Below are 27,264 nucleotides of genomic sequence, written 5' to 3'. Positions count from 1 at the left end.
CTACAAGTGCGGCAGGGGCAGGACCTACCGACAGCAGTGACACAGACAAAGGCTGAAAATGTCATTTGTGGCAAAAGGGGATACACAGAGGAGAGGAGAGCTGAGCTGAGAGCTACGCCCCGTGCCCAAAGCACTTTCTGGCAGCTTTGCATATCCTTTAAAAAAATGACTATTTCTGCATTGCTTAATCACTTTATGACCACGTAAGCTCAGTTTCTGTCCCTACAAAACTCCCAATTTTTATTGGTTTGATTTTGAGAGCATTTTAGGCATGCCATCAATTTTTACAGGTATTAAACAAGAAATACTGAAGTTACCCCAGCACTCAACTCAGGCGTCCTGTTCACCTTGTGGCTCGTCTTCTCCTCTCTTCTCTGGCAGTGCGGGCAGAAACATGTCTATGCTCTCTGCTCCTGGGCACACACTATGACATAATCAGGTGGTGACACACAGCGCCATACTGTGTGCGCGGTTTAGACATACTTCTGCCCGCACTGCTGTGAAGCCGGAAATGCAGGGAGAAGACGAGTCGCAAGGAAAACAGGATGTCGGTGGTGAGCGCTGGAAGGTAAGTATACAAATTTGTTGTACAATCGAGGATAAGCCAAGTTGGGTTTTTTCTGCACAATTTTGTGCTGGAAAACTCAGCTTATACTCAAGTTAATACAGTACATTCTCCACCATTGTTTTCTGCTCTACAACCTTCTTCTCTGGCTTAGAAAACAGATAGTGTTTCTCATGCAGGACAGTTTACCAGGTGCACAGCTGCATTGCTTGTAAAGACAGTAAGTAATTGCAAAACTGCCTTAAAATGTGTAATAGGGGGTCAAGAAGTAAAAATTCTCCTTATGGAGACTTCCAATTATAGGGGGTCATGCACACAACTTAAAAACATACCTTGTGTCTGTAAAATGGATCTTACAATCTTTACATAGCAATTCTGCCACTGTTAGCCCTAGTAGCAGCAAAACTAAGGTACAGAAATGTCAGGGTTTGGCTCCAGGTTTCAGTGGGTCCCTGGGCGACAGAGCCTCAGTGGGTCCTTTTGCAATGAACTCATGTGGCGGCATTCAAAATTCAGAATCTAAAACAGTCTCCTGTTCCCCAAAATATTCCCTAGTTTATCATCCCAAACAGCCCCCTCATGGTTATTTTGTATACGCCCCCCCTCACACCCGAATGGAGTCATTAGATACAGCCCTCCCCAGCCCCATGGATTCCTTATGTACAGCCTTATGTGGGCTCCGGCACTTGCCCAGGTACACCCAGTTGTGGCACCAGCCCTTAGCACTGTCCAAAGCTAAATAATACAATGAAAAATAACTATTATGTATGTTGGCATTGAATTGCTTTATTAGCTTAGAAAACTCCTTTAAAGATTTGATCCGGTCTACACAATGATAGAGGATGTTGGGTAGTAAATGATGAAGAAAATGAGTCAGCAGTCAGCGGCAAGTATTGCTATTGCACAGCAAGATAACCCATTTATTGATTCTGACTGTCCCAGCCACAAATCCATGAACATTGTAATGCTCAATAAATGAAATGAATGGAACAAATGCAATGATTCATACAAATAAATACATGTAGTCCTGGACTATGGCAACGGGAGTTTCACGTTTTAGACATTTCCTGCTAAAGTGTTAGTTGGAGTCAACCTTTTAAAATCAAGGCCTTGTGGAGATGGCAAAGGTGCGACATTTAAAGGCAAAGCTTAGTGCTTAGTGTTGGCAAATATTCATAGTATCATAGTTTATACGGTTGAAAAAAGACACTTGTCCATCAAGTTCAACCAAGGAAGGGTAGGGATTGGATGAGGAAGGGATTTAGGGGAAACAATCCTATATAGCATAACAATCAATGTTATTTAGGTGTAAAAAGGCATCTAGACCCTTCTTGAAGCTCTCCGCTGTGCCTGCTGTGACCAGCGCCTGAGGCAGGCTATTCCACAGATTGACAGTTCTCATAGTAAAAAAGCCCTGTCGCCTCCGGTGATTAAACCTTGGTTTCTCCAAACGGAGACAGTGCCCCCTCGTCTTTTGATTTGATTTAATCTGGAACAACTTATCCAAAATATGTTTGGATTTAACAATCTATTTAAATTACAGGCGGTCCCCTACTTAAGGACACCCGACTTACAGACAACCCATAGTTACAGACGGACCCCTCTGCCCACTGTGACCTCTGGTGAAGCTCTCTGGATGCTTTACTATAGTCCCAGACTGCAATGATCAGCTGTAAGGAGTCTGTAATGAAGCTTTATTGATAATTCTTGGTCCAATAACACGAAAAATTTTGAAACTCCAATTGTTACTGGGGCAAAAGAAAAAAAATTGTCTAGAACTTCCATTATAAAATATACAGTTTCGACTTACATACAAATTCAACTTAAGAACAAACCTCCAGACCCTATCTTGTATGTAACCCGGGGACTGCCTGTAGTTACATTTGTGGGTGAATTCTACACATAATTTATAGCAAATGTTTTCGTTCAGACTTGTGATTTTGAAAAATATTGATCACATGATTTCAAAACAGATAAAAAATATTTTTGCTACCATCATTTTTTCAGCAGAATCGACTTAAAAAGTAAAAAAATATTTCGAGAAATATTGATCACATGATTTAAAAAAAGAAAAAAAAAATATTTTTGCTTTATTATTTTATAATTTTAGAAAATTTTCTACTTTTTAAGTCGATTCTGCTGAAAAAATTATGGTAGCAAAAATATTTTTTTATCTTTTTTGAAATCATGTGATCAATATTTTCAAAATTAACTATCACAAATAATATTTATTACATATTTAATTATAAAAATATCTAACCAGAAATTGCCAAAAGGCCACTTATATTTTGAAAGTAGGAAATACAAAGCGCTAAGCATTTCTTAAACGGGTTTTTCCAGTTTCCTTAAGATACGCTGGGGGGCTCTGTTCGAGGAGAGAATACAAAATAAAATAAGCTTTCTCTGCTTCGGTTATTTGTTACCCCAGAACAATAACCATCTCTTTGTATATACTCCCAGCCAGAACAGAACCAGCGATCTCATGACAGTGGCCAATCAGAAGTCTCAGCAGAATTGTTTTGCACGCCCCATGTTAAAGGTGCACCAAAATAAAAGTGGTGCACTCTATAGAAGTAGTACAGGGGGCACCAGATTCATAAAGAATGGGAGAAATCATGAATCTGGCGCCCCCTGCACTATACACAGGAAAACTGCATATAGCGCAGTTTGCACTGTTCTAAGTAAATCTGCCCCAGTGGTCCCGAAGTTTCTGCTTCCCAAGAAGGTGTAAACGAAGAGAATGGGGGCCATACCACTTGATTATTTTATTTTTTTACCTTCTTTCGACCCTTTTACCCCTTTAAAGGGAACTTGTTACCACACAGCTTCCCAGGTTCCCCATAGAGCCCTATTAACAGTCACCCTTCTTTTAGCTAAAAATTGTTTCCCTCACATCCCCATATAATCAACTTTATAATTTTATCTGGAATCCATGGATATCTATAGCAAGTCGAGGGTGGTGTGGCCTCCTTGGGCTGACATCATCTCAGGTCCTTTAGCCTCCTAACATTAGCAAACTGTACCCCATGCATATATCTGACATTTCTCCTGCATGCTGAGAAAGTATTGGGTTGAGCTGCTGAATTCAGTCTGCGGAGGCCACGCTTCCCTCGACCCGCTATAGATTTCCCTGGATACCAGTTAAAATTATAAAGTTGATTATACGGGGATCTGATGGAAACTAATTTTAGCTAAAAGAAGGCCGTCGGTTAGCTATTAGGGCTCTATGGGAACCTGCTGTATTTGTGAAACATGTGGTGACAGGTTCCCTTTAAGAAAGGAGGAATCTTCCTTCAAAAGGCTTTTTAAGGTTTATAAACTTTTTAAAATAATGTAACCTACTCATATACTTTACTATCAGATGATCTTGGATCAACCTACCTCCAACTTTTCCTTCTGGTGATGGGACTTCACTAACATGTTCTTTCAAGAAGTGATAGTGATATTCATGACATACACAGCCTTTGTCTATGTACTATGTACGTAGTACTTTGTACTATGTCTACGAGAGGAGGTCCTAAAGTATATTAACAGGGTCTAAGTGTGGCCAGCAAAATAATAACTCTGTCCTCACTGCAACTGACTTCCTGGGCATCTTCCAAAAACACTAGGAGAAGCCCCTCGGCCAATCACTGGTTGCAGTTGTGACCTGTCATTGGCTAAGCATCTTCTGTTGATTTTTCCAGGAAGTCAAGGGCATTAAGGAATGGGGGCATGGATAACGGAGCATGGTGAGGAAGCACTGAGTGATAAGTAATTTACTCATGTACTGTAGAGCCCCTTTAATTATGATTAGTGGATACCCCCTTTAAGTCCTCGTAAGGATAGGATCAATAAAATGTGCAATTTACTGATCATGATGTGTAGGTGTTGGACATGGTACCAGATGTGAGGATGTGAAGTTCCTTGTGGATGGATGGATGAGGTGATCATCCTCTCCAGCTTATATACTCCATTGCTCACCTTGTGGCCTGTGATGTTTGTGTTGTCTCTAATCGCTATCAGCAGGTCCTCATAGAAGAATAATGAGCAGCAGGGATAGAGGGCACCCCGCTACCTCCCATTATTGATGTGTACCAGCTTAGAAGAAGAACCAATTATTATATTCATGCAGATGGGACGTAATAAACATTAGTTTTCTCTCACTTTTGCCAAAGCCAAGAAGGATCTGAAGGAGGGCGTCTTTCATTAACACTCTAATATATCTTTATGGCATACTCCGATACTTGAGAAGGAATTGGGAAAAATTGCTATTTTTAAATGAGAATTTCTAACATTTTCAAAAACATATTTAAAAAAAACATTTTTTTAAAAAATGTAAAGCTTATTTGGCACCAGACAATTAAGATATTAATTAAAGATTCATTAGATATAGTCCCCCTCACCCCATGGATTCCTTATGTACAGCCTTATGTGGGGCCCCATAGCAGCTCTGGGCCCTGGCACTTGCCCAGGTATAGCCAGTGCTGGTGCCAGCCCTGACAAAGCATAAGGCATAACTTTTGATGTGTTTTAACCCGTTGTGTTTTGTTGTCCCTGTCTGTATTATCCCTATTGACATCACTGTGTGCATATTTCCTGTACTGTGACATCACTGTGTCCACTTTCCATGCACAATTACATGACTATGTTAATTATCCATGTTCAATGACATAAAGTATCCGTATCCATGTACAGTGACACCCATGTGTCCTCTCTACTGTGACAACACAATGTATAATATTTGTTCACGGTGTTCATCATTCTTGTACCGTGACATCATTGTATGTATATTCTCTGTGCTGTGATTTGACTGTATACTATCCCTCTGACAGGATCCTCGCTTCTTTTAGCTTCTTATGGTTTTTACAAAAATTGTTTTAAAAATTGTGCAAATGAGCCGGAGGGGCTCTGGAGCCGGAAGCCCCTCAGGCTAATTTTATCATTTTTAAAGCTTTTTTTTTGTGAAAACAAGGACATAAAAATGTAAAATAGGAGCAGGTCCTGCCAGAGGGGGCACACCCCAGCATGTAAATGTGCTTGGTTTACAATCCTTCATCCTGGTGGTAGATTTCCTTTAAGTAACTGTACCTCTGCCATGGTCTACATCCAGCATCATCATATATAGTGTACATGGCACATAGTACAAGCTTTACATCAGCTTCCAGTTGCAATCTGACTCCACAAAAGGTCTTCTAGCAATAAAATGTCAGTGTGAAGTTCGATGACTTAACAAGCTTTTACTGTGCATTCTCTCATTCATCTAATACATTATGCAGCGCTATCTCTCCCGAGTCCCAGACACTCATTTTCCCTTATGTTTAATTTGTGTTGCTTATTACTCTTATATAACAGTATTTTGCATCATTCCTGTCTATACGGCTACATGGCTCTTTATACTTTTAATTTACAGCCAGATTAATGTAGTAATCCATTACACTGTGAGGTTCGCCCCAGTGGCTGATGGAGCTCAGCCGGAGAGACAGTTTTCACAGAAATGACCATATGCTGATCGCTGATGCTGGATAGGACTTTGTCTCTTTGCTATAGCAGCATAATTGACTCCATTTGTGTATATCTCTATAGCCTCTTCCCACTGCATGCTACTGGATCACCTTTTGCTGGCTGTATTTTTTTTCTCTTTTCCATGGCAAAAAAATGTGCCAGAAAGTAACATTTTTACTACCTACTTTGAACCAACTAGTTGTGTTACATGTGTTATCATGTGTCCAGACTCTGGTTATCACCACCTGTGTCATCCAAGGGTAAAACAGGTATTTCCAGCAGTGGAAAACCAATCACATTATACCCGGTTGATTTGAACAAAATCAAATACCCTGTTTCCCCTAAAATAGGACATCCCCTGAAAATAAGACCTACTACAATTTTGTTCAATCTTAGAAATATAAGGCCTCCCTTGAAATAAGACCTAGTGGCAGACATTGCTATCTCCCCTCACGCCGTACATTAGTATTAATAGATCTTTTAGATGCTGCAAGAGGTTGTGTTATGGGTGATGAATTTGTGGAATAAAAACAGTTGCAGTGCAAATGCGCTACAAGCAGCTACATGGACAAGAAGTGGGCATTTAAGGAAAATGCTTTTACTAAACAAAAGAGATTGGGCCAAATATTCCAATAGTTCAGAGTTTGAAGAGTTATAAGGATGTTTGAGAAGTAGTTTTTTTTGTGCACCAAAAAAAGTGAATTCCTGTTAATGGAAAAATAAGACATCCCCTGAAAATAAGACCTAGGGCCTCTTTAGGAGAAAAAATTAATATAAGACACTGTCTTATTTTCGGGGAAACAGGGTATGATCTCAAGGGAGACCTCATTATAATGTACAAATATATAAAAGGACAATACGTCTTTCCAAAAATGTTTTTATACTTAGGTCTATGGCCAAGACACTTTACTCCGCCTACCATTTAATCTTCGGCGCGCAGCTCCTCGTAGCTGCCCGCCCTCGTCCGAGTCACGCGGCATCTGCGGCCTTCTGCGCATGCGCAGTAGCTCCGGCCCCGGAGCCGCGGCCGCGCAGCCAAAGGCTTGCATTCTGCGCAGGCGCAGAACACACGACGAGGGCGCGCAGCTACGCGCTGAAGCTGCGTGCCGAAGATTAAATGGTAGGTGGAGCAACTTGGCTACTGGGGCGTGGAGTACCCGCCACTAGTAGCCTCATGTCCGGCTACTCCACGCCCCAGTAGCCGCATAAAAAATTTTACATATGCATGCAATTAAGTTTTCTAAAAGACACCCGGGAAGTGAGGATTAGCTCAAAAAAGGGCTATCCTCACGTCCCATTCATCTACCTACCACCACTTCTACCGTTATAGGTAGAATCGGAGTGGTAGGAGCCCTTTAAGTCTAGACAAGAGGTGGTTCTACCATCACCATAGACAGGGGGTATCCTCTACACCTAGAGGAGGGGAAGTTTTACCATCACCATAGACAGGGGGCATCCTCTGCACCTAGAGGAGAGGCGGTTCTACCATCACTGTAGACAGGGGGCATCCTTTACACCTAGAGGAGAGGTGGTTCTACCATCACCATAGACAGGGGCATCCTCTACACCTAGAGGAGAGGCAGTTCTACTTTCACCACAGACAGGGGCATCATCTACACCTAGAGGAGAGGGGGTTCTACCATCACCATAGAGAGGGAGCATCCTATACCTAGAGGAGAGGGAAAGGAAGTTTTACCATCACCACAGACAGGGGCTTCCTCTACAACTAGAGAAGAGGTGGTTCTTCTATTGTCATAGATTGGGGGAGTCCCTTACACCTAGAGGAGAGGTAGTTCTGCCATTGTCATCTGTAAATTACTTTGGAATATGATGATGCTATATAAATAAAGATTATTATAGGCAGAGATTCTTTACTGTGCAAACAGTGGGACTGTGGAACTCTCTGCCGTAAGATGTTGTAATGACTGATACTTTGTACATGTTCAAGGGAGAACTGGATGCTTTTCTTGACTGCGAAAATATCACATTGCTTTGTTGTTGATCATCCAGCTATTCTGACTGCCATATTGGGGTGGTGGTGAAATTTATTTTAATATGGGCCAATTGGCCTCTATTTGGATCAACCATCTATGACTTATAGAGTAGAACCTTTTTCCAAACTTATCTACAATTAAACGATGACTCCATACTATGCAGGGGAAAAGAGGATAATGTTATATGGAGTTAAGGATATCAGTTGAGTAATATTCTTAATTTGGCCTTGGCACCTGGTGAACCCTAAGCACCACCATATCTCACCCAGTTAATAAGACTAAAAGGGAGTCTAACAGCTCCCCAATCACCTATTCAGTAAAACCCTCATGGAGCGGGTCACTTTATAAGCTTTTAAGACATACCTTTATGTTTATTAGTGATATTTCATTATAGAGAGAATTCAGTTTTCATCTTTATGCAAATGAGCTTATTGGTGCACCATGGAGGTGGCCATATCTGTTGCACCACCGGTTGTCTTCAGTCTTCATTGTCCAGTGCCACATAGTAGCACTTTTTTTACACAATGCTTGACATCCTCCTATAAAAACAAGTTTGGAAATCAGATATAGGGTGAACCAGCAGAAATGACCTGCCCCTAGTGCACATAAAAGCTCATTTACATAAATATATGAATGGAATTTTCTCCCAAATGACAGGTCATAGGAACATGGGAAATATATGTATGGCAGGCATTGAAAGTATTCTACAAATTTCTGATTTTACTTGTGGGTTGATTTGGGACCTGGTAGACTCCCTTTAAGAGCTACACTACTACTGTGTATCATTATTATAATGAGGAGTTTTAGAAAAGTAAAAAACAGGCTGGGGCCGCCCTGCTTGATTTTCAGCTTTTTTATTTCAGAATCAGGGTGGACTACGCGTTTCGGAAGCGGAACGCCTCCTTCATCAGGTCCCAGAATACAATTTCCTATAATTCTCTTTCAGATGGTATGTCCCAGATGGATAAAGTAGGGATACTCTAAGCTGTCCTGTGGTGTGGAGCGGCGTTGGGTATGGAGAGATATAATAGGAGAATGAGCCAGCAGGGGCGCTGCCCCAGCCTGTTTTTTACTTTTCTAAAACTCCTCGTTATCATCCGCTACAGCTACTAGTACTGGATGACAGGCTCACTGCAGCAGCTCCCATAGTTATATATTTGTGATCAAGTCCTCACCCTACCAATGTGCCTATACCAAGTCTAGTCCACACCTGGTAGGAAGGGACTTTTTGACCACTGAAGTCTATTATTGTACCTTTGTCACCATCATATATATACACAATTGTGTATATATATATATATGTTTACATGTAAACTTATTTGTGTATTCACCCTTTCCCACATGACTTGCGCTGTGTAAAATTCAGTTTTTTATATTTATGCTATCATTATTATAATATCCTTTTATTATACCAATAGGATGTGTTTCATGGTAAAAGGCGGTTGATGTGGTTAAAGGCAATGATCAGTAGACATATAATAAAACATGATTTATAACGTGCCACCATATCCTACTACAGGAGATAATGGCGAGAACCCCAGTCGGCCAAGAGCTGTCTGCAGTGAACAGACAAATGATAAATTATGCAACACATTTCCAATTTGTAGGCTAACATCATCTGAATTATCCTATTATTAGAATTACACGTTAAAAAGAATCACCGTGGGGTTTGTTTCTATGAGAGTGATTTGTTTTAGTTGGTTGCTATTAGTTGTAGAGCAATACTGATTATTCCTTACATTATAGTTGAAGTTTATGGCGGTGGAAGTGACAAGGGCTGGAGAATGTCGATAACTAGTAATGATTTGGTGATAATGAAGATCTATATATATATAGGATGAAGCTCTAGTTAAAGGGATTGTATTAAGGTACCAACTTCTTTCACTGCCTCCACCATCTCCAATGCTTTCCACCCCTTATTACCAGGGGCGTAACTTGAGGGGGTGCAGAGGTTGCGATCGCACCTGGGCCCAAGAGGTTTAGGGGGCCCTTATGGTGTCGCTTTACCATATGAGAAGACTATTAATATAAACCATACATTATAGTCGGGGGGCCTGACGCAGACTTTGCACTGGGGCCCATCAGCTTCTAGTTACACCACAGTTTATTATGTTCACTCCATAGATTCTCCCAAGTAATCAGTGCCATAAGTTTATGCAACTTGTATGCTAATTAGGTTCTGTACTGTCAGGTGGGTGGTCCTTGGTGTGGCAACACCCACTGGACAGTACAGATCCTACATTATATAGGATGAAGGATTGTGAACCGAGCAGACTTACACGCTGGGGCGTGCCCCCTTCTGTCAGCATCTGTTCTTCTTTAAGCTTCATAAGCCTTTGTTTTCACAAAAAAAAATGTATGCAAATTAGCCTGAGGGGCTCCAGGCTTCATAGATGTCAATGGAGCCTGGAGCCTCATACGAAGTTCATACGAAACAGCTCAGTTTCTTTTGAAAAGAGAATACCTTTGCTTATTACACTTTATTACAATCGCAAACATAACATTTGGTATATAGAGATGAGCTATTACATATACGGAGATAAGCCCATCCTTCATAGCCAACCTGCATGGCCATGTACATAGTAGTGTAAAATAGGAGATTATATTCCCATATAAAAAATCTATGCAGCATGGACGTGAAGGAGGAAAGGGCAGCGGAAGGAAGAAGATGAGACAAAAAAAAAAAAAGATGCTGCTGTAGCTGCTTCCACTTAGGTTTTTTAATCTCATACTAGTACTGGACTCACAGCTAGACTGCTCAATATTGCTCTGTAATATCCTCCATGCTGCTGTTGCTTATAGTAATTTTTCTATACCCGAACAGTAGTGCAGTTATAGTAACCCCAATTAGTACTGCTGTATAATATCCTCTATGTTGATGTTGCTAATAGTAAGTATTCTATTCTGCAGTTGCAGTTACAAGATCATCTTTCATATTATTGTTTCATATAGTAAATGTTCTATTTCCCACGGGAACTTCAGCTTTACAGTAAAACCATTCAGCACTGCTCTACAATGTCCTCCATGTTGCTGTTGCTTATAGTGAGTATTCTATTCCCCGTGAGTACTGCAGTTGCAGTTACACCATTCAATACTGCTGTAATTCATGTTGTTGTTGCTTATAGTAAATGTTCTATCTCCCACGAGTACTGCAGCTTTACACTAAAACCATTCAGCACTGCAGTATTGCAGTTACAGTAAATCTTTTTAGTTCCATGGCAAGAAGTGTTCATGGTAAGAAGGAATGTTATGTAGTGATCATAACTGCAATACAGTATTTAAATATTTTTTGTTATGTTTGTAAATTTATGCCGAAAAACGTGTATACGGCTCTGTATAAGTCATGGTAATAATAAGGGAAAGTGCCATAATATCTTATAAAGACACATGAGGACTTGTCATGCTGATAGACTGCAGAGCGTAATATGCGCTATACTGGTAAAATGACCCCCAAATTTTTGATCAATAGACTAGTCAGAAAATTGGTTTTGCAATAAAATATAATGCAATTCTCCTCCGTACTGCATTTGGCCGGTACAAGGGGTCATTTGTCATCATCTTAGTCAAAGCCTGCTACACGTTCTATTGTCACTGTCTTAGTATTTTTATCTTTTAACGCTTTGATATTTTGGAATATATTTATTCTTTTAGGTTATGTTCATAGATTTGGTGGATTAGGTAGAATGGATTTAAGAAAAGAGACTACAATACATATTTCTGTTCATGGCAATAAATATGGAAACCCCTCCAGGTGAAAATCCCACCTCATTCTGGATGAGTAGCCAATTCAGACCAGAGAACAACACAGGAAATTATAAAGAGCCTGCCATTGAAATTAACCCACCCAAAATAAATATTTCATTAAAAACTATTATTAAAAAGCATTGCCCTTATCCCTATATGTTTCATGTTCAAGTTAAACGTTATGGGGGTAAAAAATCAGTTTGTAAACTGATATACAACAAACCTGATGTGAGTCCAATTACACTAAGTGAGTCCAATGAGGCCCTGCATATTCAGTGGTTTCTTGCATTGCCCTGCCTCCTTGTTCCTGATTGACAGGTCTCACTGTTAGGACATGCTGCTGTGTGGAATGTTGAGAGAAAACTCTGTTACATCATTGGCCACTTCATGTCATTTGACCTATGTGATCTAATCTAAGGTCCTGTTATATCTGCAACGTCAACCCTATATATGTATCTAATCACACAAAATCATTGCATTCATCCTTGGTTGTTAGTTATAGCAAATACTGTGTAAAATAACAATTTTGGAAATATTATACATGAGTGTTAGAATTTCTCTTATCAAAGACGTGTGTCCCTACATGGTCTACCTTTACTTGTTGGACAGAGTAATGGGTCCATGCAAAGGGACATCATTGCATTATACGAAAATATGGAGCAAGGGCTCTCTCCGCCTGCCGGTCCCGACAGTGAAGTTCTGCATCAGTAATCAATAATAAGACTCCCAATTTTTATATAACTGGAAATATAATTATTTACTAAAACAGACATGTCAGGAGAAGGGATTTGTATTTTGTATTTGTGCATTACATGGTAATCCCATATTGGTCAGTTATAGCACTAACTATATGTATAGTGGTAATATATAGGCTTAAATAATAAGACTTTGACAAATAGAGGACATTAAGGACTTTGTTTATTTACCATGGCACTATTCTCCGTAAAACAAACCCTGATTTTTTTTTTTTTTTTCATAATTCATCATGTGATGGGGAAAGCCACCAATATGTAGAGAAAAAAAAACTCAATTTACTTCTGCGTAAAATCAGAGGCACTGAAGGTCCACAAAAGCCTAAGGGTATCAAACCCACAATACAACCATTGGTTGGAGTCCTTAAAGGTTTCCAACCTGATTAACCCTTAACAATGGTTAAGAATAGTGTTGAGCAGAACCAAAACTGAAAAATGTGGAACCTTGCACAACCAAGTATCATATTATGTAAAAGAAGTAAAACACTATAAACCCTATAAGTTGCCAACGGTATGTAAATCACGGCCATGATGTGCCATTTTAGTGATGTTTCATCGTTCTCCGATGACGTCATCAGGAGCGACAATCCTCCTAAGCAACAGTGTTACTGTTATAATCCATGTTCTTGGTTTTTATTGAGGTCAGATGGTGCTTTACCGCTATATTTCTGGCAAAGGCAACATGAAAAATGGAGCTTGAACAGCCATGCAAAAGCAAATTCTTATAATTAATACTAAATTGTGTAGTTTAACTTTACACCTACTACTAGCTCCGTTAATTTTATGCCGGTAAAATGCTCAAATGTTTGGCATACGTTGTGGCTACTTAGGCCACACACCTGTTTCGCAAGGTGAAGCAAAGTATATGTGAGAGTTTTGGGGCACAATGGAGAAGATTTATTAAGACGGGTGGACAATCCATGACCTGTCACACGACATGCCAAATTCACTTACTGACCAGAAGAAAATCTATTTCATGTCAGACCTGTTGTAGATTTCAGTTAAAGGAGCTTTAAACCTGCATCACATAACTTAATATATATCGTCAGTAGCAAATGAGATCTAAAACATTTAGTATTTCTTCAAAGATATCAGCAAGTGGTTAAATATCGACGGGAAGGAGAAGCCACACAATGCTGGTCATCAGGGAATGATGAGGATGATGATGAAAACATGAAGAAAATTGGTGACAAATCATATCTACGTCTTTCTCTGCCCTATAGCTTCAGAATTGTATAATTGATTTTTAGTTCATGGAGAAGAGAGCACTGTTTTTTTCCCCCCTTTGTATAAAGTACGTTCAGTGTCGGACTGGAGTACCTTGGGCCCACCAGAGAAAATCTTTTTTGGGGCCCACCTTTCATGTAAATAGAAAGAACCGAAAACACGTTGGGGCAGATTTATCAGCAGCATTTAACATTAGACAGCGTAAACGAAGATGGGCAGATTTATACTGCACCAGGTATCATCCAGCCTCACGATGTAGGAATCTGGATTATAAATATGTTGTAGTAATAATAAATAATTCTTTATTTACAGATTACACAGCACTGCACAAAGCAAAAGGCAGGATCGCCAATTCTTTTAGCTTCTTAGGACCTTGTTTTAACAATAAAAAGGTTTCCCAAATTATGCAAATGAGCCTCAGGGGCTCTAGACTATATAAATGTCAATGGAGCTTGGAGCCCTGAAGGCTCATCTGCATAATTTTTAAAACCTCTTTTTCTTAAAAACAAAGGCATACGAAGATACAAAAATAGAAGCTTCTGCCAGAGGGGGCACACACCAGTATGTCAGTGTGCTTGGTTCACAATCCTTTATCTTGGTGGTAGATTTCCTTTAATGAGACTTTATGTAGTGCTACATAACTTTAGAGTGACAGCTGCAACTCTCAAGCTTGAATGGTGCTTCATGCTGTGTACTGCTACTGTAGCTCCATGTATGGCTGTGTACGGTGGCTGTCGCTCCATGTATGGCTGTGTACTGCTCCTGTAGCTCCATGTATGGCTGTGTACTGCTCCTGTAGCTCCATGTACGGCTGTGTACTGCGGCTGTCGCTCCATGTATGGCTGTGTACTGCTCCTGTAGCTCCATGTATGGCTGTGTACTGCTGCTGTAGCTCCATGTATGGCTGTGCACTGTGGCTGTAGCTCCATGTATGGCTGTGTACTGCGGCTGTATGGCTGTGTACTGCATCTGTAGCTCCATGTATGGCTGTGTACTGTGGCTGTAGCTCTGTGTATGGCTGTGTACTGCGGCTGTATGGCTGTGTACTGCGGCTGTAGCTCCATGTATGGCTGTGTACTGCGGCTGTAGCTCCATGTATGGCTGTGTACTGCGGCTGTAGCTCCATGTATGGCTGTGTACTGCAGCTGTAGCTCCATGTATAGCTGTGTACTGTGGCTGTAGCTCCATGTATGGCTGTGTACTGCGGCTGTAGCTCCATGTATGGCTGTGTACTGCGGCTGTAGCTCCATGTATGGCTGTGTACTGCGGATGTAGCTCCATGTATGGCTGTGTACTGCAGATGTAGCTCCATGTATGGCTGTGTACTGCGGATGTAGCTCCATGTATGGCTGTGTACTGCGGCTGTAGCTCCATGTATGGCTGTGTACTGCGGCTGCAGCTCCATGTATGGCTGTGTACTGCGGCTGTAGCTCCATGTATGGCTGTGTACTGGGGCTGTAGCTCCATGTATGGCTGTGTACTGCGGCTGTAGCCCCATGTATGGCTGTGTACTGCGGCTGTAGCTCCATGTACGGTTGTGTACTGCGGCTGTAGCTACATGTATGGCTGTGTACTGCGGCTATAGCTCCATGTATGGCTGTGTACTGCGGCTGTAGCCCCATGTATGGCTGTGTACTGCGGCTGTAGCTCCATGTATGGCTGTGTAATGCGGCTGTAGCTCCATGTATGGCTGTGTACTGCAGCTGTAGCTCCATGTATGGCTGTGTACTGTGCCTGTAGCCCACAGCATCCAATACAGGGCCTCCCTACCCCCACAGCATCCAATACAGGGCCCTCCCCCCCCACAGCATCCAACACAGGGCCCTCCTCCCCCCACAGCATCCAATACAGGGCCCTCCTCCCCCCCACAGCATCCAATACAGGGCTCCCCTCCCTCCACAGCATCCAATACAGGAACCTGGCCCCCCCGCAGCATCAAATACAGGGCCCCCGCCCCCTGCAGCTTATATTACAGGGCTCCTTACACCTACCTCCTCATCAAAGGCTGCTGACTGTCCCTCTCCGTTAGTCCAGTCTGCCACCTACGCACTTTCAGCAGTTGTGCATCGCACAGAACGATGCCGGCTGGGAGCACACTGATGCGCTGTCGCACACATTGACAACAGCGGCGCGCATACTGATGACGTGGACCCTTATGCCGACAGCGCGTACACACTGATGCTGTCGCTGAGGATGACCGCGTGCGGCAGTACACCGCGACCTGCAGACTGCCTTGCGCGCTCACAGATGCCGGCAGTGCGCATCGGCAGTACGCTGTGACCTGGTGCTGGCGGAAACAGTGTCCGCCAGCGCCTGATCAAAGACTTTGTTTCAGTGTCGGGACTCGGGGCCCACCGGAGGTTTCTCCGGTACTCCGCTGGGCCAGTCCGACGCTGAGTACGTTATTATGTTTCTGATGGGAGACGTCTTTGTGCTTTCACTACACTTCAATCGTACTGCAGTCTGTTATTAGTCTGAAGATTCCCATAGTCCATCTTCAGAGCACGACCTGTTCTACTAGTGCTCCCCTGAAGGCATTTAAGGTTGTCTTTGTGGTGTTGTCATTTATACTGTCTTCTGCTATATTAATTTCCTTCTGGAGATGTGATTCGAGCTCATGTCATGCAGGGTTGTTGATGTAATTAAATAGAGGGTAATTATTGGAAGTAACCAATTAGGAGATCTTAAAGAGGACCTTTCACCACACCCAACAACTACAATTCTTTGCATACCTTTATCATTGCCACTTGATTGTTCCAGGGCACAAGAAGTTTTAATCTAGCCTAAGTGATCCATGCCATTAATTTTAGCACCCAACATGTTAACTAGACTCTGGGTGGACCCTGGCTGTCTACCCCAAGACCACCTACTTTACAGTAGAGAGCCTAATTAGGTTTCTAATACTGACTTGGAATACTTAGGCTAGATAAAAACTGAAGTCAACAATTAAGGTACGGAAAGAGTTAGAGGAGGTGGAAGGTCCTCTTGAAGATCTCAACGAGTCCTTATGATTGGTTATCTCCAATTGCTAACTCCCATTTATTAGCATCATAAAAAGTACTTATTGCTCGGAAACAACCTATTGAAGGATGCAAAGAAATAGAATTGGTTGTGGTGTTGTGGTGATCATTGGCCAAACCAATCGGTCTTGGTGATGACAGAAAGTGTTGGAGAGAAGTTGGCAATAAGATTTTAATATGACTGATTGCTTTCAACCTGGAACGGAGATCATGTGGTCACTTATTATTTTTGTTTCTCTTCAGGAGATGGAAATCCCAAGGAAAGCTCCCCATTCATTAACAGCTCAGAAATGGACACCGGAAAAAACATGGCCCTGTTTGAGGTGAGTACAGATGGAACAAAGACATTTTGTAAATTCACTTTCACTATGTTGTGCTCTGTACAGACCCTTGAAATCTGCAGGTTGGGAGTACTATGGTATATAAGTGATGCAAGGACAAAAATATGACCACCATATTGTATAGTAATTTGGTAATTTGGCCTCATGAGGGAAATGATTTCACATTCAGCAGAGAAGGCAGTCTTATGATTTCCATGCATAAATTAACTCTTAATAAATGAAGCAAAGTCTCTTACATAAAGGATTTCTGTTAATCATCTTAGGGGACAGGGCAGGGGTGGCACAAAAATGTCTCCCTCTACTCCCTCATTTCCCTCTCCCGTATTCCTGAGGGAGAGGGAAATGAGGGAGTGGAGGGAGACATTCGACAAGTCACTTGGCTAAAGAGAAATTCCTGAGAGAGGGAGTAATGAGGGAACTGAGGCAGACATTTGAGAAGACAGAACAGGCCCCTTGATACTTGATTAATCAATTGGAAAGGTTCCAGCCATTTTTTTTATATTGATTTAATAAATATATGAGCTACAGATTATAATAATAAAAACTGAATGGGAAGTGGTGTGAAAACTTCCCTTTAATGAATGCAACATCCCACAAGTCATAATTATTTATTAACATACCTTGTTTTTTACATGACGAGTTGTATTTTTCAATGGCATTATTTTCAGAAATCTCTAAATATGGAGGGACAGACCCTCCCCCACATTTTGCATTATACATTTGCTGTATTCACTGAGCAGCATAAGTTTCTAATTATCTTTACTGTACTCGCTGGTCAATAGGATTATAGTGATATCAAATACCCACTGTTGATGGCGTCAGCTTAACTCCTGAACCTGCGTCATCCCTGCAATTTTTATATTCCTTATATTTTATCTTTTAAAAAAATCTCAATTTCTGTATTATATATTATATATTATCTAAAGAATTTAAAAGACCACCGTAGGGTGTGTTTGACCCCATGAAGACAAATGCCCGTTACTTGGAAAGTGATAACGAAAGATGCCGCCAAAATTCACATCTACTGTACTTGACTAGGCATATGTACCACCATGTTTCTGAACTATAAACTAAGTAGTTAAACCAAAAGATGTTATAGTTTTCCAAAGTTGCATCCACTGACTCTCAATATGATTTAATAACTTTTAATATTATCCTCATGCTTGCAGGAGGAAATGGACACTAGTCCAATGGTCTCCTCACTTCTCAGTGGCCTGGCTAATTACACAAACCTGACCCAAGGAGTGAAAGAGCATGAAGAGGCGGAGAACAATGAAGGGGCAAAGAAAAAGCCTATTCAGGTAAGACTTGTGAAGGACATCTATAGGTCACCTAATCGTATCCATGAGTTATATCTGTTTCCACCTCAAGTATCAATGTTGAACATCTAAGTAAAGATCTTTATGTCAACCCCATACAAATAAATGAATAAAGGACTTTTTCCAACATGGGTGGTAACCAAGTCTCTGGGACTCAATAGATAAAATTTCTCCTACTGGAGATCTCATCCTCCATTCAGTAGAAGAGCTCAGAAATGCTTAGCTGTGTATGTGACTCCTGTATAGACAGAGCAATGCACTGATGTGTTAGCCACTTATGGGGTGAGTGGTTAACACAACAAGATTGAAGGGGGTTAGAGGACCCCGGATCAGGAGATAAATGTTAACTAGAAGTTCAGTTACATATTCCTCATATACAACAGACTTCCACTTGTTTAAATAATCCATTAAAATCTTTTTGGACAATCTATGTAATGTATAGATAGTACAGAAAACTAGATGGAATAAAATCTCATCTTTCATCTCACTCCATTAATGGAGTAATAAATACCCATCAGTGATTAGGTTGAGAGTTGCCCCCAAAGGGCTTTTTAATCTTAATTGCAGGGGAATATGAAGGAGGTGGCCTGAATATTAAACTCAGATAAGGCTTACTACTTAATTTAGGAACAAAATATGAAAATTTTGAAAATTGGTAAAACATTAAGCCTCCCCAGGTGGCTATTGACCTACAATGTCCAGGTGTAATATTTTTTACAAAATACAATGGAGTTCTATGGAGGTCTTCAATAACTTTGTATTGACTGTTGTACAGATACATATTATCATTTACTGAAGTGCAGTAAAGCTATATCTTATTATTTGCTGTGCTGTAGTAAAGCTATATGTTACCATTTACTGTACTGTAGTAAAGCTATATGTTACCATTTACTGTACTATAGTAAAGCTATATGTTACCATTTACTGTACTGTAGTAAAACTTCATGTTGTCATTTACTGTACTGTAGTAAAACTTTATCTTATTTTCTATAATATCAAGCTAAATGTTACCATTTACTGTACTGTAGTAAAAATATACTGTATATTGTACTGTAGTTAAGCCTCATGTTATCATTTACTGTAATGTAGTAAAGCAACATATTAACATTTACGTTACTGTAATAACGCTATATCTTATCATTTGCTGTAATGTAGTAAAATATGTCTTATATACTGTACCGTAGTCAAATTATATTCTATAATTTATTGTACTGTAGCAAAGCTACATATTATTATTTACTATACTGTGGTAAAGCTAAATATTAAGCTATGACTAGAGATGAGCGAGCACTAAAATGCTCGGGTGCTCGTTATTCGAGACGAACTTTTCCAGATGCTCGAGTGCTCGTCTCGAATAACGAGCCCCATTGAAGTCAATGGGAGACTCGAGCATTTTTCAAAGGGACCATGGTTCAGGAATGAAATGTGTTATTTAATTGAAAAAGAATGTCTTCTGATAAGTTATCAGATGTATGCAAACATCTGCAATCTATTCTTCACTGTTCCGCACGTATATTATCTCCCGACAAGTTATCAGATGTGAAGAACAGTGAAGAATAGAATAAAAACAGTGAACACAGGATCATTTAAGTGAAAAACACAGTGAAGAATAGATTACAGATGTTCGGCACACCTGCTTACTTGTCGGGAGAGGAGATACGCTGTCCCGGGATCCGCTCCTCTTCTTCCACTGAAGTCTCCCCGATGTCTGCCTGCTGCCCGATGTCTCCCTGGTGCCCGCGATGTCTCCCTGCTGCGCGCGATGTCTCCCTGCTGCGCACGATGTGTCTCTGCTGCGCCAGATGTGTCTCTGCTGCGCCAGATGTGTCTCTGCTGCGCCAGATGTCTCCCTGCTGTGCGATGTCTCCCTGCTGCCGTTCCGCGTGTATCTTCCGACAAGTAAGCAGATGTGCCGAACATCTGTAATCTATTCTTCACTGTGTTCTTCACTTAAATGATCCTGTGTTCACTGTGTTCACTGTTTTTATTCTATTCTTCATTGTTCTTCACTGTGTTTGTTTAATTAAATGCTCGATCTCGAGCAGGGGAAATACTCGTCCGAGCAACGAGCCGTTTCGAGTACCTTAATACTCGAACGAGCATCAAGCTCGGACGAGTATACTCGCTCATCTCTAGCTATGACTATACCACAGCTGCTGTTTGTAGGGTCGCTGCAGAGATCCACTTCTTCAAACAATATGACTGAGTAGCTAATCATTCTCTGATACGCATATATGAATGCCAGCAACCATAACATGTGGAACTTTTAACTTTAGTTGAGTGTGATTGATTACTAATAATAATTTAATAAAAGTTAAGTTTTAGGTCTGACCAATAAAGCTTTTTTTCTGTCTCTGGACAGTTTTGTAAATAAGAAATCATAATTCTTCACAGATTATATATTTCCGCTCATTCTGCAACTGAGCATATTATTGTTTTTTACAGACATCTAGAAAATTATGTATCCACATTCAGATCTGCCCATATACATTGATATTTTATTATCTTCTTATAGTGCACTGTTAATACACTTACATTAATAATGCGCTAATACAATATAATAAAGACTTGTATTAATCCACCATATTATGAATCTGTTTTGTTATCCTAGGCTCCAAGGATGGGAACCTTCATGGGTGTCTACCTGCCCTGCTTACAGAACATTTTTGGTGTCATCCTATTCCTGCGCCTCACATGGGTTGTGGGGGTTGGAGGTGTCCTGGAGTCTTTTATTATTGTTGTGATGTGCTGCTCCTGTGTGAGTATGGGACTGGGGAGTAATGGATGATGGAAGGATAGTAGGTCGGGGCACTATGATGAGGCTTTATAATGCTAGGGCACATGTAGTTACATATATACATTAGATATAAACCCATCAGCCATAACATTAAACCACCTGAAACAACAAGGCATGGGAACCATAAGACTTCTGAAGGCCCTTCTTGCTTCATACCTACCAACGTTAGGAGGGAGAATTTTTTTGCTCCCAATCCACACCTTTTGCTCAGTCCCTTACTCTACCCCCACACAGTATAGACGACAATCCCCTTAGTGTTTCCACATCTCTTATATTGTGTTCCCCCCAGCTCCCTTGTATTCAGGCCCCCCATACTTCCCCCCCTTCATACTGTTCCCCCCAGCACATACCGGTGAGCACTGTCCCACAGCCCCGATCTGTCTCCGGACACTGTCTATTCGGGCAAGAGGGACAAGTCTGTCTTTTGGTTTGAGGAGGTGGAGCAGGAAGGTAGTAGCTTTGTCCCACATACCCCCTCTGCGTTCCGCCTTCTGGGAATTTGAGCACCAGCTGGGATGAAGGGAGACCCCTGAAAAACCTGGAATGTCCCATCAATTCCAGGACTATGTCATAGAGCCCATATTGTTAGAAATGTAATCCATGTCCTTTACTACTCTGTTGTTTCAAGGTATAGACACTCACCCTCTTTATACCGGTTTGGCTATAAGTGTCTGATCGCTGGGGGGCACTTGTTGGAATCCCCAGAACAGGGGTCCAAAGAAACCCTGAAATATCCTATGGTGTGCGAATACGGCATGTTCAACTGTACTCTATTCAGTGTACGACACTTCAGGGGACCTTCTACTAAGGGATGGAGGTCCCAGTAGTCAGAGAACCTGCGTCTAGGCAATGGTCTTATCACTGGGGTTTGACTGCTAGGACCATGGGCTATTAGCATTATGGGGAACCAAAGTCTAGCTATATACTGGAATGGAACTGGCATCCTAATTCCATAGAAGTAAATGGCTACAGGATGCCAAGTCACATAAGTCCAGTTTTATATGGACAGGTCAGGGGTAAACAAGGGTCAGGTATCACCTTTGCTGCTGGTAGGAAATAAGTGTCTTTAATGTTATGGTTGAAGGATACATGATATTCACTATGGTGCCGAACCTGTAGTGAACGGAGACCCCACACAATACTCACATGATATTCCCTGCACATAGTACACCGCGTATGGCGTCTATTTCTAGAACTGACTGATGGGAGTTTAGATTTTTTTTTTTAAACTGTGTTTCTCACTGATGTTCTATGTTCTTCTCTAATATTCTCTGTTACCGTCTGTCGACATATTCCCGTTCTCATAACCCTCTCATACCTAGCGGCTTCTCCCTCCCATTATCTCCACTGACACTTACCATAGCTTCTCTGCTTTCAGCATTTGGACAAATTTATTCAGCAATTCAGTTTTAGCGAACCATTAAAACCCCCCAAAAGGCCCCATATGTTCCCCTTTAACCGCATTGCGCCATAGACAATATTACTGTGCGGCCCGTGTCACATTACGTGGGATGTCATGCAGCCTGGCAGTGTGTGTGTGACGTGGCATCTTTCCTGTATATTTATTCCATGATCTCGTCTGATGTCGGTGCCAGTGACTGTGTCTAATATCACGCCCACGCTTTATAGGATCGCTGCTAGTGCCAGAGCTAATCCTTAATTGAGCAGCGCCGATTCTTGAATTATCGCCTAGTTTGGGATTCTGTTGCATGTGCTTACTGTACATGTGCTGTGTGGATAGCAATTACATGATGAGAACTATTTCTGATCTAGGGCTTATTAGCTATAGAAAACTGGATCTGAGCGTCTCCTATAATATATCCATATAATTTTAGTCCAGAAAACCTCAATAGTCAGAGACATATATTGAAGCTTCCAGGTCACAGATCACCATTTCTATAAACTACCATATGTTATTTATAATACTAGTGTTGTTTTATGTGGTAGAGCACCCTTTCATCCCCATCAAGCTTCTAGGCGACTACTACCCCTGTATCCTCTACATGTCACCCCTGCAGATATAGTTATATCCTACTGTCTGCTGTGACATCTAGTGACCAGTCCCAGTATTGCAGCATTTGCTTAATACAGAGGTAACAGTACTATATCCAAGCACCACATCCTATTGTGTTGCTTTAACATTTGGTATACATTTAATTAAAGGGGTTGGTCACTTTACCTTATGTTTTTTGTAATGTGTGTGTGGGGCACTATATTAGGTAATTTACCACTATACATCTATTAATAGTTCTTCTCCGCTTTCTTGAAATGTAAAGTGCAGCCTCCTGTCTTTTACCTCATCAGAGATTCCTGACCATAAAATGGCCGCAGATGGAGGGTCATGTGATCCTTACTGGCGAATGCTCATGGACAGTTAGAGATCACATGATCCTCCATCTGCGGCCATTTTGTGGACAGAAATGTCTGGCTGATGAGGTAAAAGACAGGAGGCTTCACTTTACATATCAAGAAAGCGGAGCAGAACTAGCAGGGGCGGACTGGCCATTGTACCCACCGGGAATTTTCCCGGTGGGCCGGTCGGTCCTGGGCCGGTGTGGGGCCGGTCCGGAGCTGCTCCGGGCCGGTCCGCACTTCCTACAACTTTTGATTTAATCTATAGTACCTGCATCGTACGATGCAGGTACTATTGATTAGTACACAGACGCAGCGCAGCACCGCTGCTTCTGCGTCTGTGTATACAGGCAGCTACACAGGTCGCGCAACTGATGTCATTGCGCGACCTGTGTAGCGTGGAGGAGGCTGGCACTTACCATGTCAGCTGTCCGGCCCTCCGTAGCTCCGCGGCTTGGTGTAAGAGGCGCGGAGCAGTGACGTCACTATCCCGCGCCTCTACACCAAGCTACAGAAGACCGGAGACAGGAAAAAACCTGCGCCAGAGGTGAGTATTATGTTTGTTTTGTTTTTTTTAAATTATAGAATGGGTAGCATTAATTATGCCTGGGGCGGGGGATTGCATTGTTCTATCTAACTGGGGCAGGGGGTATTATTATATGTCTGGGGCGGGGGGGGGGGGGTGTGGATTATTCTATATCTGGGGCTGGCAGGGGGGAATTATTATTATATGTCTGGGGAAGGGGGGGATTATTATGTCTGGGGCAGAGGGGGGGGGGGAAATTATTCTATATCTGGGGCTGGCAGGGGGCATTATTATATGTCTGGGGCGGGGGCGGCATTATTCTATATCCGGGGCAGCCAGGGGGCATTATTATATGTCTGGGGGGGGTATTATTCTATATCTGGGGCAGGCAGGGGGCATTATTAAATATCTGGGGCGGATTATTCTATATCTGGGGCTGGCAGGGGGCATTATTATATGTCTGGGGGGGGGGGGATTATTGTATATCTGGGGCAGAGGGGGGGGATTATTGTATATCTGGGGTGGGGGGGATTATTGTATATCTGGGGTGGGGGGGGGAATTATTGTATATCTGGGGCTGGCAAGGGGCATTATTATATGGCGGGGGGATTATTCTATATCTGGGGCTGGCAGGGGGCATTATTATATGTCTGGGGCGGGGGGGGGGGGGTTATTATTGTATATCTGGGACTGGCAAGGGGCATTATTATATGTCTGGGACGGGGGGGGGGGGAGGGAGATTATTCTATATCTGGGGCTGGCAAGGGGCATTATTATATGGCGGGGGGGATTATTCTATATCTGGGGCTGGCAGGGGGGAATTATTATTATATGTCTGGGGAAGGGGGGGATTATTATGTCTGGGGCAGAGGGGGGGGGGTTATTCTATATCTGGGGCTGGCAGGGTGCATTATTATATGTCTGGGGCGGGGGCGGCATTATTCTACATCTGGGACTGGCAAGGGGCATTATTATATGTCTGGGAGGGGGGTGGGGGGTGGAGATTATTCTATATCTGGGGCTAGCAAGGGGCATTATTATATGGTGGGGGGGATTATTCTATATCTGGGGCTGGCAGGGGGCATTATTATATGTCTGGGGTGGGGTGGGGGATTATTCTTTATCCGGGGCTGGCAAGGGGCATAATTATATGTCTGGGGCGGGGGAGAGATTATTCTATATCTGGGGCTGGCAAGGGGCATTATTATATGTCTGGGGGGGGCATTATTCTATGTCTGGGGCAGGCAGGGGGCATTAATTCTATTTCTGCGGTAGGCTGGGGCAATTAATTTGATGTCTGGGGTAGGCTGGGGCCATTAAATTCAATGTCTGGGGTAGGCTGGGGGCATAAATTCTATGTCTTGGGTAGGCTGGGGCCATTATTATTACATCAGGGTCATAGTAGGAGCTCTATCAATACTGGGGTGGGGGTGGGGAGTTAAGGGGGTTAAAGGAGAGAAAGAAGAAATAAATTATCCTTACCATTACAGTATGTTACATTATGGGGCACTATTTGTGTGGTACTAATATTGTAGGGGGCTCTATTACAGTATTTGGGGCACAGTAGTGGTGGTAGTAGAAGAAGGGACAATGGGAAAGTGCAGAACATAAGACGTCTGTGTGGTAAACTCTGCAGGAATGCTGTGTACCTGGAGGAAGAAACAAGGTGATGGTGGAATTAATGAAGAAGAGGAAGGAGTACAATCCGAGGACACGTCACCTGATGTCACTGGATGCAATAGGTGAGGATCTCATGTGTTTTCTGTAGCTGTATATGATAAATACTGATTTTTTTTTCATGTTCGCTTCTGTGTATATATATATATATATATATATATATATATATATATATATATATATATATATAGTATTATAGTAGTTATATTCCTGTACGTAGGGGCAGTATTATAGTAGTTATATTCTTGTACATAGGGGGCAGTATTATAGTAGTTATATTCTTGTACATAGGGGGCAGTATTATAGTAGTTATATTCTTGTACATAGGGGGCAGTATTATAGTAGTTATATTCCTGTACATAGGGGGGTAGTATTATAGTAGTTATATTCTTGTACATAAGGGGCAGTATTATAGTAGTTATATTCCTGTACATAGGGGGCAGTATTATAGTAGTTATATTCTTGTACAGAGGGGGCAGTATTATAGTAGTTATATTCTTGTACAGAGGGGGCAGTATTATACGTAGTAGTTATATTCTTGTACATAGGGGGCAGTATTATAGTAGTTATATTCTTGTACAGAGGGGGCAGTATTATAGTAGTTATATTCTTGTACATAGGGGGCAGTATTATAGTAGTTATATTCTTGTACATAGGGAGCAGTATTATAGTAGTTATATTCTTGTACATAGGGGGCAGTATTATAGTAGTTATATTCTTGTACATAGGGGGCAGTATTATAGTAGTTATATTCCTGTACATAGGGGGGCAGTATTATAGTAGTTATATTCTTGTACATAGGGGGCAGTATTATAGTAGTTATATTCTTGTACATAGGGGCAGTATTATAGTAGTTATATTCTTGTACATAGGGGGCAGTATTATAGTAGTTATATTCTTGTACATAGGGGCAGTATTATAGTAGTTATATTCTTGTACATAGGGGGCAGTATTATAGTAGTTATATTCTTGTACATAGGGGCAGTATTATAGTAGTTATATTCTTGTACATAGGGGCAGTATTATAGTAGTTATATTCTTGTACATAGGGAGCAGTATTATAGTAGTTATATTCCTGTACATATGGGGCAGTATTATAGTAGTTATATTCTTGTACATAGGGGGCAGTATTATAGTAGTTATATTCTTGTACATAGGGGCAGTATTATAGTAGTTATATTCTTGTACATAGGGGGCAGTATTATAGTAGTTATATTCTTGTACATAGGTGGTAGTATTATAGTAGTTATATTCCTGTACATAGGGGGCAGTATTATAGTAGTTATATTCTTGTACATAGGGGGCAGTATTATAGTAGTTATATTCTTGTACATAGGGGGCAGTATTACAGTAGTTACATTCTTGTACATAGGGGGCAGTATTACAGTAGTTATATTCTTGTACATAGGGGGCGGTATTATATTAGTTATATTCTTGTACATAGGGGGCGGTATTATAGTAGTTAT

At 41.6% G+C, this 27,264-nt stretch overlaps 1 protein-coding gene across 3 annotated transcripts in view; it reads left to right on the top strand.

Moving 5' to 3' along the window:
• Window positions 1–27,264, top strand: part of SLC12A5 (solute carrier family 12 member 5) — a 62,548-nt gene that overhangs the window by 9,232 nt on the left and 26,052 nt on the right. For 2 of the 3 annotated variants that reach the window (XM_072111997.1, XM_072111996.1), the window contains exons 2-4: window positions 17,030–17,109; window positions 18,297–18,428; window positions 21,058–21,204. In XM_072111997.1, coding sequence (XP_071968098.1) covers window positions 17,030–17,109; window positions 18,297–18,428; window positions 21,058–21,204 — 359 coding nt within the window. Of the gene's footprint in view, window positions 1–17,029; window positions 17,110–18,296; window positions 18,429–21,057; window positions 21,205–27,264 lie in introns of those variants that run through there. The other variant, XM_072111998.1, reaches the window with a different exon arrangement.

This window comes from Engystomops pustulosus, chromosome 6 (assembly GCF_040894005.1).
Source record: "Engystomops pustulosus chromosome 6, aEngPut4.maternal, whole genome shotgun sequence".
Lineage (NCBI taxonomy): Eukaryota > Metazoa > Chordata > Amphibia > Anura > Leptodactylidae > Engystomops > Engystomops pustulosus.
Note: the sequence above shows the minus strand (reverse complement) of the source record. Positions and strands in the feature narration are given on the sequence as shown.